This window comes from Dama dama, chromosome 7, assembly GCF_033118175.1.
Source record: "Dama dama isolate Ldn47 chromosome 7, ASM3311817v1, whole genome shotgun sequence".
NCBI lineage: Eukaryota > Metazoa > Chordata > Mammalia > Artiodactyla > Cervidae > Dama > Dama dama.
In genome coordinates, this window is record NC_083687.1 from 13,409,037 (window position 1) to 13,427,003 (window position 17,967).

The 17,967-nt window shown below is 56.4% G+C and overlaps 1 protein-coding gene across 2 annotated transcripts; it reads right to left on the reverse strand.

Moving 5' to 3' along the window:
- Positions 1-232: 232 nt before the first annotated feature.
- Positions 233-17,455, reverse strand: MTCH1 (mitochondrial carrier 1). Of its 2 annotated transcripts, none has more exons than XM_061146596.1 (12): positions 17,114-17,455; positions 12,808-12,892; positions 9,738-9,844; positions 9,256-9,333; positions 8,927-8,984; positions 8,569-8,620; positions 7,099-7,158; positions 4,613-4,706; positions 2,582-2,629; positions 2,334-2,401; positions 2,034-2,109; positions 233-1,063 (listed from the first exon to the last, which is right to left on the reverse strand). In XM_061146596.1, exons 1-12 carry the CDS (start codon positions 17,432-17,434, stop codon positions 992-994), a joined length of 1,119 nt encoding a protein of 372 aa, XP_061002579.1. In that variant the 5' UTR covers positions 17,435-17,455; the 3' UTR covers positions 233-991. The 2 variants fall into 2 exon arrangements, with proteins under 2 accessions (XP_061002579.1, XP_061002578.1); XM_061146595.1 differs by having other exon boundaries at positions 4,562-4,706.
- Positions 17,456-17,967: the final 512 nt, after the last annotated feature.

The window sequence follows — 17,967 nt, forward strand, 5'->3', positions numbered from 1 at the left end:
TGCAATGTGGGAGACCTGGGTTCGATCTCTAGATTGGGAAGATCCTCTGGAGAAAGGAACAGCTACCCACTCCAGTATTCTGGCCTGGCGAATTCGATGGACTGTAAAGTCCATGGGGTTGCATAGAGGTGGACACGACTTTCACCTCACTTCACTTCTCATACAACCACAAAGGACTGAGAAACACCCTGCAGACAGTTAAGCTCATGAAAATAAGAGACTCTCCACAGAGTTCCAAATCACCACCGATGCATTTATTTGCGGGAGAAAGGGTCAGATCTTATTAGGAACTTTAAACTGGATATGACTAGAGACACTGATCTGCCTAACATCTGGGTGTTCACAACTGCACAGATAACCATACCCTGCACGTGAGGAGTCACCATTAAACCGACGAGCCTTTAACTTGACGGGGAGGGGAACACATTCTGAGCAGACACATGATTTCCCATTTAGAAGGTGCTGCCTTAATCAGACAAGTAGTGTTGAGAAAAACAAAGACAGCCTCCTAGCTGGACGTGACGGCAGCCTCCTGAAAGGGGATCACCCCCTATTTACAGAGCAAGAGCACGAAGCCCCCAGCTGAGCTGCAGGATGACGGCTGGGGCTGATGTGAGGGGTGTGAGTGGGCAGTGCCACCTGACCTCAGGAGCCTGTGCCTATCCAGCGTGGGCCTCCGCAAGCCCATCTCTGGCCCCCTGCCCGAGGCCGACTGGGGAAATCTGCAGAGTAAGTGGGTTGGGCCCCCACTCCCCAGCCCCACCCCACCTTCCCCAGGTCCAACAATGCCCAGGCCACTGGACACAGCCTCACCCCCACCCAGGCCCTGCTTCTGGAGAGACACATGGGAAACATGGAAACTGAAGCCCAGCGTGCTAGAGCACATCTAGGTGATGCTGGGGTGGTTGTCTGACAGGTGCCCCGAGATGATCAGGTCTCACCCGCGGTGGCCAGGCTGAGACAGCATGGTTTGTTTTTCAGGTGATTCAGGTTACTCCAGGGCAAAGCACGATCCTGATGACACCCGGCGGAAAAGCAGGCTGGAGCCTCGGAAGAGCTGGCCCTGGATTGGAAAGAGCAGTCAGGTCAGTTGAGAGGGGAGGCCAGGCTCCTCAACCCACATAGAGCCAGGCCAGCATGTCACCAACAAAGGGCCGGGAGCTGTGAGCCCCCAGGGTCGGAGGCAGCCGGTCTGGGTTTGCACTCCTCGGTGGCAATGTCAGAATCTGCTCTGTGCTGAAGCACAGAGTGTCCAGTGCCAACAGGGCTCCTGAGTAGGACACCGCCAGAGGACACTCACTGCCCTCTGGCATCAGAGCCAAGTGGCCTAGGGCTCCTCCCACACACAGGCCGCGATGCACGTGGAACCACCAGAGACACTGAAGGCCTGCGTCTGTCTCACGCCTCCCTGCTTCCCTCCCATCCATCATCCTTTTCTCGGCACACATCTCAGTCAGTGTGCTGGTTCCTCCTGCCCAGGCTGCTGCCTCATCCTACTGAGGCCAGCCAGGGCCGGGGAGCCAAGGATCTGCCCTGGGCCAGCCACCTGGACCTCTGACCCAGAGCTCCAGCCAGCAGGAGTGTGCATCGGCACAGAACACAAAGACTTCAAGACTGGCACTCTCACCAAGCTCACCACGTGGCCCAGCGCCAAGCTCAGGCTCTCCTGGGCACCCGGGGCATCCTGCGGGAAGGAGGGGCCAGCCTCCGACAGGCCAGGTGTGTCTTCAGCCCAGGTTACTCACGGTTATAAGGAGTTCTTGGGCTTCACCACCTACCCTGTGTGTTCGCCCATACCTGTTCTAAGAGTCTTTAAGAGGTGAAGAAAAGACCTAGTCTGATGTCTAATTCTTAAGGAAATTCAGATCTAAGCACCTCAAACCCCTTCTAAATAGAGTAAAATTTACTTTTAAAAGGTATGGATTCCATGACAAGCCCTTAACTTTCCATGTAATGAAGGGTATACAAAAATCTTTCCATCTGATCACTGTTGTGGAGAAATGAGGGGAAAACTCCCTGGAGTGCATGCTTACCTGCACACTCAGGTACTTCCAGCAGTGGATCCAGGATTTGAACACTGGGGAGTAAGGAGGGAGCCCAGCCTGCAGCCTGCCCGGGAAGGAGAGCGTGTCAGACCCAGAAGACGGTGAGAGGAGCCAGAGCTGCCACCACCCACATACCGACCCACATATTCCTCCCAAAGGGGTACAAGAATCCCAGAGAAAGCCAGAGTGCCAGGTGGGTGGAGGCCACACACAGAGCGGACGGGAGGGGCTCAGCCAGGTGCCCCCAGCAGCCCTGGCCGGGTGCCTGGGGGAGGGGAACACACCTACCCGCAGTTGTTCACGGCCATGAGATCGCCGACCAGCAGGAAGGGGTAGGTCAGCATGCTCACCGCAATCTGCAGGGAGACCCGAGGGTCAGCGACCCCACCCACCGCCACCCTGGCCCCGGGTTCAGGGAGCAGGGACACCCTGTGCCAGCAGCCTTCACTGAGGTCTGCCTCCAACCACTGGAGCTGGCCTCCCAGCCGCCACCCAGGCCCCCAGCACCGTGGAAAGGGCCGCGGGGCCCGACTTACCCCCATCACAAATTTGGTGTAGCTCCGGATGGCCAGCGCCTGGCTGAACTGGAGAGACACAAAGGGAGACGGGTTTGCCTCGGGAGCTCGGGAAGCAGACTTCAGACGTGCAGGTCCCGTCCTCACTGCCTGCTCTGTGGCCCCCCTTCACCCTGCCGTCCACACTGACCTCGCGCCCCGCTAGCACTCAGCTCCTCACACGCCCGCCACACACGCAGCGCCCACTTTCAGGGCCTGCCCGCGGCTCCTGCGGCCTGGGAGTCAGAGCTGCGATCATCTGGGGGGCGGAACTGGGTTATCTGGACTGAAGGGGCCTCTGTGACCCCACCGGGGGTGGTGAGCGGTGAAGGGCAGGAAGGTGGGCTTCTGGCCTGCAGCCTAAGTCCTGAGGACTAGGCCTTTGTCTGACCAGTGCCCAGGGCTCGGCACACTGAGTGCTGACTGAGCGGACAGCCAGGTGCCCGTCTGAACCACCCAGACAGGACCCTGGGTCCCGCAGTGGAAGGTGAGGGGCAACTCTGGGTTTTCTGTCCCCACCTCCCCAAACTCCCACTCCCTTCAGGCCCAACTCCTGAATTCAACTGTGCCCACAAAACAGCCCCAAACCAGGACGCGTGACGACCTATCCCTCAGCCTCTGGTGGGGCCGCCCCACCCGATGGACTCCTTGCAACCCTGGGCGGAGGTCTGCTGGGCCCTCTGCTTGAGCAGCAGCCTCACCCCAGCCTTAAGCACTTGAAAAATACTTTCAGTCAAGTGCTGACTGCTGCTGTCAGAGGTTAAGCGCAGCAGCCCCTGGCCAAACACCTGCCCACCTGGAGCGGAGGAAGCCGTCAGCCGCGGGATGACCGCCCCACCGACACCCCAGCTCTCCCACGCTTGTTCTTTGTGACAGTAGGGCCATGGGTGTGCTACGTAATTACTATGACTTGCATTTGCTTACATTAAAAGGCCAATAAGACTCCACTTACCCAATTCAAATGGCCCGTTTCCCTCTGCCCTAGCTACGAGTTCTGAGGCACTCTTCACCATGAACTCTTTCCCAGACCACCCTCACCCCGCAACTGCCATTCTGGGGCCCAGACACAGACACAAGACGATGAGCCCCCCACCCCCAACAACGCGATTCTGGCAGACAAGTCCCCAGGCCCTCGTCAACCCTCCTAGGGCGGGCGATCCCTGCTGTTGGGATGTCTGGCTACCAGGAGCCCTGGCCCATCACGGCCCCCCCCCCCCCCCCCACCAACTTGTATCTTGGTTCAGGCAGAACTAGTCAACCTATCAAGTCCCCAACTTTCTTAACCAGTGCCTTTTAGAAGGATCAAGGCCTCCCCATGACTAACCCAACCAGCTGAGGGATTTGTGCAGACTCCTGTTAACAAGAGTGGGGTGCGCCTGCGTGGCACAGGTCCCAGCTGACTGGAGCACCCTCAGCTGGGCCCAGGGAGACAGACTTAGCCCCAGCCCTGTCGACTCACAGCCAAGGGCCTCAGGACAGCCCTTCAATCTCTGGGGCTCATCTGTCTGTAAAACACGGTGTCACCCCTACTCTGCTCCTTTCACAACTGGGGTGCTGTCAGGATCAGACACCCACGTTCACAAAAGGGCTTGAGCGAGCCCCAAACACTAAGTAAGAGCTGACAAGTTATCACGAGCTGGTCTATCTCCTGACTTCCTAGGGACCCCTAGCTGGGTCACTGTCTCAAACCAGCCTTGGATGAAGTCCGCATCCGTGTTATCAGTGCAGCTGCCCAGGGATGGGCATCCCATAAGCCCCTCTACGTCTCCTTAGCGATCTCATCTCTTCGGAGACAAAGTTCACCCAGGGACCGTCAGAGGTCTTCTGCTCAGACCCCTCCCGGCCAGGGACCCTCTCCAGCCCCCGAGCCCAGTGCTCAGAATCCCAGAGTCCTCGAGTCTGCCCCAGACCCTGGGCATCAGCAGTACATGGAAAGATGGACAAGTCCTTGTTCCAACCAACCTGGGAACCTGGATTCTGGTCGTTCCCCAGCCCCCCTGGGGTGTCACTCACGCTGTCATCCACCAGGTAGGCATTGATGAAGTGGGCCAGCAGGTTACAGCCCCACAAGAAAACGACATCGCCCAGGAGGTGAGGGATTAAGCCGCTAAAAAAACAAGGTGAGCAGAGATGAGCAGGAGAGGGAAGGGAGCAATTCCCTGGGGCTCTGCACCCAGGAAGCAGGCAAGGACGTTCCAAGCTCTAAACTTCAGCGTTATCTAGCAGCACCACCTCAGGAAGGGAGCCTGCAGGGGCCGCGTGGGCCAGCAGCTATCCACACCAGGGAGGCAGTGTTCCTTTCTTCGCAGGGTGTGGGGAGGTGGGGTGTGCGCTACATGCCACATATGATAGCACAAGTTAAGCCTATGATCTCAGAAGTGGTTTTCAAACTATAGAAGCTGGGCCTTAGGATATGAATGTCACAAAATCTGGGATTTTCAAATGCAGATAAGGAAAAAGTACCTATACTTTTGGCATTTTTCCTTTTGCCTATTTACCTAATCAACTCTCACAAAACTTTGCTCAGGGCGTCTGTCTTCACCCCTGGAACGTTCCACCAAAGACACTCCATACAGGCTTCTGTAAGGAGGGCTGTCTTTTAAAGTGATGGCCTTTAGAATAAGCATCTCTACACAGTAATATGAAGTTTTCCTAAGATACAGTGCTGAGGGTGAAAAGCCAGACTGGTATCAGTTGGTCCTGTGTGATCCTTGTGGTCTTTTTGTTTTTTTAAAAAAATGTGTTTATTTGCTTGTTTAGATATGAAGTGATGTGGAAAGAGCTTCAGGAGAATGGCTGTATCTTTGGGAAAGGAAGCAGAATTAGGATTTTTGAATTTTTAAAAATATTTCAAAATATCTGAAAAGTTTAAAAAAAAATGTAACACCTATTAACATGATATGAGGGATATTAATAAAATGAACCTTCATGAATGCAATTTCCAATCCGATTGGTTCCATCTGTGTTCAGACTGACTTTTCACATATACACTCAGGGATTTCTGAGCACATACATCATGTTCTACAAATATGCAACAGAAAAAAAGAATCCAATGGGTAAGCAGCTGTTGTGTGGGAGTCCTATTCACACATCAAATAGAATGTATATATACAGTGAGAGTGAAAAATAACAGAGGTGGTGATATGCAGTGTTTTAAGGTCTGAAGTACTAGTCATACAAGCAAACATTTATTCACATACACACACACATGTATAGATATACATATATATGAACGTACATCTGAATAAGTGTGTGTGTATAAATCAAAGTTTGTCAACCTTGGTACTGTCTACCTTTAGGGCTGAATAAATTCTTTGTCATGGGAGCCGACCTCTGCATTTCAAGATGTTTAGCAACATCCCTGGTCTCTACCCACTAGATCCCAGCTGTGACAACCAGAAGGCGTCTCCAGACATTACTTATGTCCCCTGTGGCAAATCCACCTCCTGCTGAGAACCAGATACACCCGCACACACGCCTACATGCAGAACACCTGGCCGACTGTGACACCTCAACGTGAGTTAACACAGAGCCGCCCCACGTCTAGCATACTATGCTCATGACAGCATGTATGTCAGTGTTTAGACCTAAAAAAAGCAAAACAAAAATATTTGTAAGGCCTGGCTTTTGGGTTCTGTTCATAGTTTAGTCTTTTTATACAGTGTGAGTTTTCTTTACAGGTGGAACAAGGTGGGTGTGAGACATCAGTAGAGCAGAGGGCCTGGGACCCTCAGGAGATGGTGTGCCCCGCCGACAGCTGCCCTGCAGAAACGCAGGCCCAGCACGGCTAGGTCTCAACTTTTTAAGAGAAGCCAGAGACAGGGACTGTGCGAAACATTCTGAATGTTAAGTCACTTCAGTTGTATCTGATTCCTTGCAACCCCATGGACTACAGCCTGCCAGGCTCCTCTGTCCATGGGATTTCCCAGGCAAAAATATTGGAGTGGGTTGCCATTTCCTTCTCCAGGGGATCTTCCCAACCCAGGGATCAAACCTATTTCTCTTACATCTCCTGCACTGGCAGACGGGTGACAGGTTCTTTACCACTAGCACCACCTGGGAAGCCCAAATGTTGAATATGAAGAACCACTTTGTCAAACGGGATTCATCAGCTGGAGTCAGTTTACGAGCTGCCCAGGGCTTGACCTTCAGCCCAAGTCACACACTTCTAGCTGTTTTTCTGCAGTGAAACCAATGACGATGGACGAGCTGAAGACCTCCTGAAGGCCAGCCTTGTGCCCGCCCCCAGCCCTGGAGCGAACGGACGGAGGCAGTGGGGTTGGGGTGGGGGGATGTTCCCCGCACGCCCGGTGTGCTGGACGGACAGTACCATCGCTCTGTGAGCCGTGTCGTGGAGGGGCTGGGCAGCTCTGGTTCTGCCGGTCCGCAGCGCACATGCTGTGGAGCTCTACGGGCCCAGCCGCGGCCTGAGGGTTGAGAACGCGCCTGTTAGCAGACCCTACTCCGTGGCAGTTACGGGGAGTATAAAACTCACGTACACAAAGAATCCCAGCAGGCCCTCCTCTTTGAAAATCTTCCCAATGGAGCTCAACACGCCGCTGTGGAGAACACAGGGAACACGAGGTCACCGGGCACCTGTGAGAAGCCCGTACCCAGGCGGGGAGCACAGCCCCCCACCCCTGCTCAGAGCCATCCGGTCCTGGCCGGGACGGGGAGGGGACATCCTCTGTCACCAGGCAGAGCCCAAGTGGAGACGGCCACAGCCCTTGTTTGGGGGTGAGGGGCGCATCGACACAGTTCACTGAGACTCAGGAAACCCACCCCACCGGGGGCAGAACCCCAGTTCTCTATGGCTATCCTGCGTGGATCTGGAATGTAGGAATGAACCTTCCGGCCTGGGCTGCTACAAGGTGATGGGCCCTTCTCCCGGCAGGCTTGTGTGCTCAGCTCTGGCTGAACAACCTTCTGGAGCCTGCGTGCCTGACAGAGAGAGAGAGGAGGCGGGTGGAGAGAGGCTCCTTCCCAGAGGGCAGGGAAGGAAGAGAGGGCCCGGCAGCAGAAGGCCCTGCAGCTGACCGCCCAGATTGCCCAGCCTGGGAAAAGACACCTGGCCTACCCCAGCAGGGAGCTGGGAACGTGTGCCCTGCGTGCTGCAGCGCTGAGCCATCAGAGGGCAGGCTGGGACGTCTTAAGTGTGAAATGCAAAGGAGGCTCAAGTGCAACCTCTGGGGCCGGGACAATGCAGGGAAGCTCTGCAAAGCTGAGGGGGCCAGGGTGGCCGAGGTGAGAGGTGGTGGGAGCCAGAGCCCTGCCGGGCCCCAGTACCCTGCTTCGCAGGACTGTGGCTTGGCCACTGGGTTCTGAGCCCACTGGGGGAATGGGCCAATTTCCCATTATCAAACTCAAAAGGAGGGCAGTGGCCCCAAGGACAGCTGCAGGAAGCCACCGAGCCCAGGAACTGGGAAGCTGAGAGGGTGACAAGTGCGTGACTCCTGCGCTGTGTCTCCAGGACCCCCTCCTGTCCTGCACCCAGAGGGGAGGGAGGGCACAAGTGCCCCAGAGAAGGGCGGGGTCAGCACACCGATGACCCCAGAGCACCCTGCTCAGCGCCGGGCACGGCAGGTAAACAATGGCAGGGACGAGCGCTGAGCCCACGGGGTGGATGGCGGCTCAGCAGAGGAGGGAACCAACTATAAGCCTGCTCCTGTGACAGCTGGAGACAGAGTCAGGACATAACCCAGGGGTCAGGAGGGAACCCCGGTAGGACCCCTAATCAAGTGGACTCCAATCCCACCTACCCCTCTGCAGGGTGTCCAAGCTCATCCAGGGACGCCCCAGATGAATGAGAAGATGCCCTGGACTCAGACTACAGAAGTCACCAGCCCACTCCTCTGAAGCTGTTAGAGACAGGGCAGAGACGGGGCGGGAGCTGACCCCAGTCTGGCCTGTCCCGGCAGACTCTGAGGAGTGACAGGGCGCTCCTGCCCATCCTGAGAAGCGTTACCCACCTGTACTTGGCCTCCCGTCCCACAAACTGGACCATGCAGCGCATTGAGATGACTGAGGAGAAAGGAAAGACACACAGAGGTGACACAACCGCCACAGCCCACAGCTCCCTGGCCGCAGTGCCCGGCGCGGGGGCCACCGCACCACGGGGCCTGTGTCCGAGCCCAGGAGGGGAGGCGGCCTCTGGGATTCCTGTGATCACGTCCCATTTCTTCTGTCTGGGAAGAGCCCCAGCTCCTCTGGACTGGATGCCCGGCCGATCCCTGTAACGCTACTTCCCAGGCACTCTATTGCTCCCTGTCTACCATCCACGAGGGCTCATCCCACGGCTGGGATGCGGTCTCCAGCGGGGTGGCTCACCATGCAGGGGGTGGGCCAGCATGCGCGACACGCACTGCATCATCATCTCGTAGGAGGTCTGTAAGAGAGCAGAGGCGGGGACTCGGTCTGGCCTGTCTCTGGAACTGACACTCACGGGGAGCGATGAGTGCTTAACGGGGAGAAACCAGGATCCCGAGGCTCCCACACGGGTCAGTCTACCTCGGATGGGCCCCGGTGTCACCGCACACAGCCCTGTCCTCCGCCCCCCACTGAGCACGCAGGAGGCCCCAGCTGTGACTCTTCACCGACTGGCCCGACTCGGCAGTGAGAGATAATGATCAGGCTCTTCTCCAGTTCCGGGTACCCACCTCCTTCACCACCTTCTTCAGAGAAGTCTTCATGTCATCCTTGTTGGAAACCTGCTCGATCTCGTCTGGAGGGAAAACCTGAGATGCAAAGAGCAGAGGTGGATCAGAAGCAAAGTATGAGCGTGCCTCTGAGCTGGGACTGGGAGGGGATGCAGAGGGCAGGAAGCGGCTCCGGCTGCTTTTCCTGGCCATGTCCGTTAGCGGGGCCCAGCGTGGGAAATCCCCCCCAGGGCTGGAGTTAGGCGGGGAAAGCCCCCATCGACTGTCACAGGGAGCAGCGGGGGGCAGGAGTGTTTCCAACTGAGGGGACTCGGCACCGGACCACCCAGCCTTGGAGTCTCGCCATGGTGCTGGGGGGGCGGTGGGGAGCCCCGACCAACCCGGGCACTAAGAAGCACTATGGGTGCCCGCAGTGGCCTGCAGGGGGGCCGGGGAGCTCGGGGGGCGCCGGGCAGCCGGTCCTGGCTTCGGCCCGGGCTCACCTTCTTCATGCTGCCCCGGGTCACAGTGGAGAGGGCGTTGGACATCAGCCGGGGGCTCAGGCCTCGGAACAGCCCTATCTTCCCGTCCACCTGCACGATGTACTTGGCTGCGGGAGAGCAGACGGGGCAGCGTCACGCCCGGCCCGGCCCACCCACTCCTGGGTCACACTTCACACCCAGACCAGACGGCCTTGTTCCTCGGTACCTGCCGGATTCCGTCACGGGAGGGAGCACCGGCCACAGCCCTGGGAGCACTTGGCCCCACTCCCAAACGTCTTCTCTAGTCCATTTCCTTTTGCAAAACCTTCAAAACATGTATTTTTTTTGACAAACAGGTTTGTTTTTCTTTTTTTTAGCCGTGAAAAATCTCCTTGGCAAATTGAATGATGGGTTTTCAACTCAGCAGCTTCAGTGCTACAACCTAGGAACCAAATCTGCTGCTGATGAAAAATGTTTTCCTCTGGAAAAAAAAGGAAAAAGACTGCCCCCAGGGAACAATGAAGCTTGCAATCTAAGGGAGGGAAAAGGAAAAGGAAGGGCTCCCGGGAAAAAGGCTCGAGAGGGCCCCCTGGGCACGTCACGGAGAGGGGCACGTCATGGAGAGAGGCATGCCCACTTTGTCACTGTGCTGCACCCAGGACCCCACCGGGCACCTCCTGGCATTTATTTATTACGGGGGTTGGCAGGGCAGGAGGGGGAAACCAGTGAAGAAGAAACTAAAATAGAGGCACCAATGAACTACTCTACAGAAAAAACTTAAGTGGTCAGGGAAGCTGGACCTTATCTAAGTCAGTGGTTTCTGTGAGGGTCTCTAAAAGGATACTTTCTTAATGTTTTGTGGCTTTATTTCATTGAATATCAACTTTTAGACAATGTTCAAAAAGGCGACAAGACTAATTTTTATAAACCTGAGTGCCTGGAAGCTAGCAGAACATTCCCTCCCTGGAAGCCCTGACCTCGGCTCTCCAGCTCCGCACAGTGGTGGGAACCTGCAAGGTGCCTGGCCTCCCCTCTCGGCATCTGCCGGCAGCCATTCTGCGTGGCAGCTCCACGGGCTTGGCCGGCCCCAGGGCACCTGGTACTTGCTGGTTTGGCTTCCGGAGCCAGGGGTGGGGCTGGAAAGAGACAGGAGGAGAGGAGGCTGGGCCACCGGGAGGACGCCCCGCCTCAGAGCAGAGGAAATAGGCAGAAGGAAGGTTTGTTTTGGGGGAAGGGAGCTCCAGGCAGCTGGAAGGAGAGCTGGTGGGATAAAGCCTGAGCGTCGAGTTCCAGAAAGAGAGGACACTTAGCCTCTTTCTATTTCTACCCAGTTTCCGAGCCAGAAGAAAAGGAGGAAGCATGCCTACCTCTCCCCATCTCAGAGCTGAATTATGAACCAGGGCAGAGAAAGGTAGGCAGAAACGCCTGGAGAGGCCTCTGTGTGACCAATGGGCCCCCTGGCTGGCCAGGGGCTCCATCACTCCACGGTTTCTCTGTAGTCCCCTAAAAAACTGGAAAGGGGGTCCTTCCCAGAAGAAGGCTGAAGACTGTCAGGCTTTTCACCGTGATGGGGAGGAAGAGATCCTGTCCAGACAGTGTCTAGACAGACAGACAGCTGGGCCCCATCCCCAACTCGAGCACAGGTATGGTGTCCAGAAATGCCCATCGGGCATCTGCTTCCACCATCTGCACTGATACCACATTTATATAAACGGGGCGGGGGGCACCTCAGGACTCGGCTCGTCTTCACAAGGGGCTGGAAGATGACTGTCAAGACCCTCCACCCTGCGTCCTTTCGAGAATGGCTGTGGGACATCAACAGAGACAGTCTGGGTTTCCGTCTATCCAGGCCTAGAGCCCGGCACGGCCATGTACAGAGAGACGGCAGCGCGGGACTGGCAGCCCGCCACCCGGCCTCCTGCAGGGCGAGTGTTCACTGTGTACAATGGCTTCATTGTGCGGCGGGGGTGGGGAGGGCTTCCTAAACCTGTGACGTCCTCCTCCCCAACACTGACGATTTTTAAATGCAACAAATATGAACAGACTTCCTCCCCCAAAACGACATCTTCCACCTGGCCCATGCTGTACTCAACAACGTGGCAAAACTGGAAGAAAAACGGGAGACCAGGTTCAGCCAAGAGTGTGTGATGTGGAAAAAAGGTGGAGGGCGGGGGTGGGGGGCACTAGGGCCTAAGTTATTTAGCAGAAGGAAAGCTTTTCAGAGGACTGTTCTGGACTGACTACACAGATAAGACGAGCAGGGATGGATGGGGCATGTGGGGATCAGCCCAGCTCTGAGAGCAAAGGCACCTTTTAAGAAGCTCGGGGAGGGTGGGCACTGGGAGGCGGGCAGGGATGGTAGATGTGAAATGGGCCGGGGGACGAACAGCGTGGGCAGCTGGTGGGCTTTGCTGGCATCGGGCAAGCCCCACCCACCGCGGTGGGCTTCTTGATGGAGAGACCCGCAGGCAGGCTGAGCTGCTGAGCTTGTATGAAGGACCTGGGTGGGCAGCAGCTGACAAGGAGGCAGGGCCGGAGCAGCTCTGAGTTGCAGCAGGTCATCAGGGCCAGAGGTGACGCCGAGACCCACCTGAGTGGGTCTCACCCCAGAGGATGGGGGTGCTTGAGTGAAAGGGCACTCCTGCCTGGGGAACAGGGCAGGAAAGGAACCCAGGAGGCCCAACAAGCCTCCTGCTGGAGGAGCAAGAAGGCCGAGGAACTGGTAACAGGGCAGCAAGACTGCTCAGGAGGGAAACAAAGGAAAACCACCGCCGCCCTCGCTCCCAGGCACAGCCCGGGGTGGCAGAGATGACAGGAACCGCTGTCCCGGACAGCCCTCTCTCGAGCACCTGTCTGCTCTCCCGCTGACCGTGGGCAGCCCAGGCAGAGGGACTGGCCCACAGCCGTGCTGATCACCGGGTCCCATCCTGACACCCCACCGTCTCCGACCCCACTCCCACGCCGGTTCTGACTCTGGGTACCCCATGCGGCCTCCAGCATGTTCCCCGGGCCCAGCTAGGCCTGCTCCCTGCTTGACGCCTCTTTCATGTCTCTCTGGGCATGGGCTTTCCTGCCTGGGGAGCACACTCACCGTAGGTGAAGAAGCTCGGCAGGTAGAGGACCTTCCTCCCCAGCACGTTGGTCCCAATGGTGGGGGGCATCGGCTCATGGCCCACCTTCAGAATCAACAAAGAAAGGGGCAGAGTCAGATTCTCCTGCTGATTCAGTCTCCCTTCTCATCTTTCCCAGGCCTCAAACTCTCCTCCCACAGAGTCCAGTGCTGTTCCTAATGTCGCTTTCCCTGTCAAAACATACCTGGAATTTCATCTCTGTCTGTTAACTATCAGCATCATGTAATCGCTTGAGGCACAGAAGTGTCCAGTTCCAGATTCCACTCACCACAATCCAAGCCACCCATCCCCCAACGTTATTACCTCCCAATTCCAGATATTTCCAGTGCAGGGACTCTCCCCTCACCCCATGTTCAGGTACTTCAAAGCCCGTGATTATCTCAGAAAAATATCTCAGTTAATTCTCATCTCTAGGGGAAAAAACGTCACTCCAGTCTCAGCCCCAAGGTGGCAACAGAAAAACCCATCACACCCAGATCTCAGCCCCAGACTTCAGATGGTCCTGCACCCCCTCAAATTTCCTCCCGCACGCCCTGCAGATGTCACAGATCCGTCCCTCTCACTCCCCAGCAGAGCACACTGTCACCTCAAACAATTCCTCACCGGTGATCTAACCTTGATCACCCCGCATCCCTGGGACAGAATGACCCCCTCATTTCTGTAGGGTTATAATTCTTGCTGTACAGATGATGATTATAATTAAGGTGTCTGCAAAAGTCATGGGCAAGTGAAGGACCAAGCCACCCCAACCTCTGTAAGGAGGAGAGGGCTTCTCCTGAGGGGTGAGGCCATTTGTTATACTGCCGATTAATGACAGGATTCTCTGCTTCCCCGTTAGAGGCAAGGTGTCCAAGAGACCAGCAACTCAGTGGGGTGTGAGAGGGCCCCTCCCTGGCAGGGAACCTTCAGAGCAGCCCAGATGAACCAGAGGAGCTCCGCTAGGACGTGAAAAAGAGTAAAAACAGCAGGATTGGGAAGTGCTGCCTTATCAGTGGAACTATGCATGCTTCCAGCTTCTTCTGGGCTTAATGTTTCTGCTTCTTCACCTTAGTCAAGTGTTTCTGGAAGTTGAGGTTGTCTCCTGCAGATGGGATTCTGAGCCGCATGACAGATTACTGATTATGACTTAAGAAACTCCCTCCAGAACGGAGAACTTCTTACAAGAAAAAATCTAGCCCAGGGGAGTTGGAGGGAAGGGCTGGGCCAGGTGACCTAAGCAGTGAGCCCCCCACCCTCAGACCTTTCTCCTTCGGGGCTAAAAGCGTGGACGTTCTGAGGTTAGGTTTGTTCTGGTCTTGCTCTTATACAGGCCGTATTTCTTTATACCCTCAACTCCAAGTCGGAGCCGCTGCCCTTTTGCTGCTTTATCCACTTCAGTCATCACAAATCGATGGGCAGCCCCATCGATTTCACCCTTAAACCTGCTCAGTCCCTTCATCCATATTCCCAAATCTGTGGAGTCTATTTTCTTAACTTCCACCTGTGTTATCGTAAGCCTGCTGATCGTATCTCACTCCTATTCCCTTCACTCTCAAAGTTTTTGGGTCTTCACTGCTGCAAGCGGGCTTCCTCTGGTTGCAGGCTACTCTCTAGTTGCAGTGCTCAGGCCTCTCATTGCAGTGGCTATCCATCTCCTGTTAGCTGTCCTAAGGTGTGTGGGATCTTCCCCGACCAGGGATGGAACCCGTGTCCCCTGCAGGGCGATTCTTAACCACTAAACCACCAGGGATGTTCTTCACTCTCAAAGTTTTAATTATTTGTTCCCAAGTCTATTCACCCAGTTTCGTCCCCAAATCTGTTAACTCAGTCCTAACCACTGCCAAAGCTGTGGCTCTATACCAGATACTGACAGAGCCAGTGCCTCAAATCCCTAACACCCATGAACCCTGATCTCAGGCACCCCATTCTTTTCACTTAACGGGTTGTTGTGTTCTATCAGTCATGTCCGACTCTTTGCAACTCCACGGACTGTAGCCCACCAGGATCCTCAGTCCATGGAATTTTCCAGGCAAGAATACTGGACTTGGGTTGCCATTCCCTTGTCCAAGGGATCTTCCCGACCCAGGACTGAACTCAGATCTCCCGCATTGCAGGCAGATTCTCTAACATTACTCACTTTTCTGGGACAACCCCCAATCTGCCACTCCAATCCTGCCACCCAACCCCAAACTGGAATCTTCCTTTTTGCAAAATGTTATCTTTAATTCCCAAACTATATCCATTTAAGATTTTACCCTCAAATATGTTACACTTAGCACCAGCTGCGTTCAAACAGGACAGACCACCTCAGTCACCCCAACTGGGCTCACTCATCCTTATCACCCATTGTCCAGACTGTCTTACCCTCTCAACTCCCTCATTCCCTAATTCCCTGTTCTCCCTCATTCCCTATTCACTCTCATTCCTCAACTGCTTTTCCTAGTGACCCTTATTTCAATTTTCTTCTACAAGAGAGAAGGGAGGACCTTCTCCTACCAAGGTCCAAATGATGAAGCCACTTCCAGTTTTCTTCACATGGAGACCTCTGCCCAATTCTTTGTATTCCAGCAGCATCCACTCCACAGACACTCCTATTGGCCACCCTGAAGTCGCAGTCCTTGCCCAATCTCATTCCGTCATCCTTGCTTCTCATCTCAGGTACCACTGGTTCCAAAGCCTCAGTTCCTCTCCCAAACCTGTGATCTCTACTGGTGCAGATACAACCTGAATTTTTATAAGAAAAGCAGCCCTTACTCCCAAATCACAACCAGACACCAGTCTCAACCTTTACCCTGTCAGTCACTTCCAAGACTGAATGTCCTCATTCTTTGTCATGTTCCTTGTCGCAATCCAAAATCCACTGGCCCGGGTTCCTCAGACCCCAGATTGCAATTACTCCTATTCTCAAGTCCCTCTCTTTCCAGCTGTATCTCCCACTCTCAGTCCGTTATCTGAACAGTAAATCTGATACCCATTTGCCTCAACTCAAATCAAACCTCAAGATTTGGTTAGGTTTCCATCTCAATTTTTAACCCCTCCTGCTTCTTAGCTAAAAATTCTAGGCTGAATCTTCAGGTATCAGTCCAGGCCTGAACCACCCCATGTAGGCTGCGCTCCTCTCGGTCACGCCCACCTAATTCTGCCAAAGGCACTCCCTCCACCCCTGCACCCCGCCGGCTTCCAGCTTCTTCTCTCCCTTTCTCAAGCAGCCCAGGTCATCTGTAAAGGCACTGCTGCTCCGACCAAACGCGCCCAGTGCCCCTGCACGCCTCGACTGCAGAGGTAGCCTACCTTGGCCTCAGTCTGCGCCAGTCCCTACATACCCTCCCACCTTGTGTTCCCAACCGGCCCCTCTGGCCAATTTCAATACGCCCAGACCACTCCGGCCCCCAACCGTGATTTCAATGTTCTGCAAATGCGTCATCCCTTTCCCCCCTACAGAGCCTCCGCCTCGCTCCCCTTTCCAGACGGATCGCCACTACTCCTCCCCACACCGCGTCTCCCTATCTGCTCCCCTCCTCCAAAGCACGTCATCCTGTCCCCTCCTCCCATCAAATCTGTCGTCGCCATCAAATCCAGAGCCCCCATCTCCTGTAAACCGATAGCTTTCCTGTGCTAAATCCTTCGCCTCCGCCAAATTCCATCAACACTGACTCCTGTGCCTCTGTCCCCTCCTCTCCAGAAGCTGAAGCCCCTTTTTCTTTCCTAAATTTTTGGCCATGAACCCAGTCCTTTGTCCCGCTCCCCCCATCCATCCTCCTAAATCGCTTTAAATCCATCTCTATCAAATCCAGAGCTTTGGCTCTCCTTCACCCTAAACAAGTGTTCATCATCTGAATACTGTGCCTTGGCCCCCAATCCTCCTCTCCACCCTATCGCCAAAAACTTCCCACCCCTCCCCCAATTCTGTTGCTTCTTTCACCCCAAAATACGGCCCCTCCCCTCCAAGTCCAAGTCCATTGCCTCCGTTCTTTCATCTCCTAAACTTATCTCTTCGTTTCATTGCCCCCTCCCCTGTATCCCGAAATTCCTCATTCCTTCTATCTTCTCCCAAATTTGCCGCTGACCCTTTTGCCCTCGTCTCCTGCACCCCCAAACTATGCCCGCTGCATCCCTAAAACCCTCACCGCTTTAGTCTTCTCCCGCTCCTGCGCACCACCCCGCCTTCTCCGCCCTCCTCCTCAAATCCATCGCCTTTCACGCCCCCGCCCCCACCCCCTTCCAGACCGCGGCCGGTCACCTTCACATCGGCCCCCCATCTCCCCGTGGCACCCCTGGGCCCCACACCTGGATGAGCAGCTTCACGTAGAGCAGCGGGTGGCTGAGCGCCGTCACTCCTGCACCAAGCGCCACGAAAAGAGCCTCGGTGGTCGGGGCGTTGTCCCCGGAGCCCAAGCCCCCGGACGCACCGTCCATCCTGCGGGCCGAGGGCTGCGCCGCCGGCCGAGGGTGGCGCGGATGCGCGCGGTGTGCGGGCGGCGGGTCGCGAGCCCTGGCCTCGACCCCCGCCGCCGCCCCGCCGCGAGCTCCGGCTCCAGCTCCGGCTCCCGCCATCCCCGCGGCACCGCCGGGAGCCCAGGACGCCACTTCCGGGTCCGAAGCCCCCATGGCGCGGGGCGGCGAGGTCACTCCCCCGTCACGTGACGGGCGCGGGCGCCACGCCCCCTTGCGTCATGCGTCAGGGGGCGGGCCCGGGCCGCACCACTCCTGGCTGCGGGGGATGCGGGAGTGTGGCGTGGGGGCTGTTGGAGGTGGGCTCTCCGCCCCCCCCAACACACACACCGGGCAGGGTTGGGGCCTAGCTCAGTGCCGAGCCGTGGGCTGGGGGTCAGTGGTCGCGGACGGCCGGGGCCGGGGCCTCGGAGACTCTGAAGGCCGCCGCAGGCCTGGGCGCGCCCCCAGAGCGGCGGGGGCGGAGCTCGGCGGTTCTGGAATCCAGGCGCCCCCAATATGGTCTGAGGCTCTCCCAAGCTCCCCCCATCCCTGGCTTCAGGAGTCTTCTCCGCGGTTCTGGGCCCGCCCCTTTGCGGCCCGCTTGTCGGGCCCCGCGGCCTGCGAGGACTCCTGTGGCAGGCTGAGTCCCTTTGCTCTCCCCAGACTTGTCTCACACCGCTGCCCTCCTCACTCGTCCAGACCCAGTT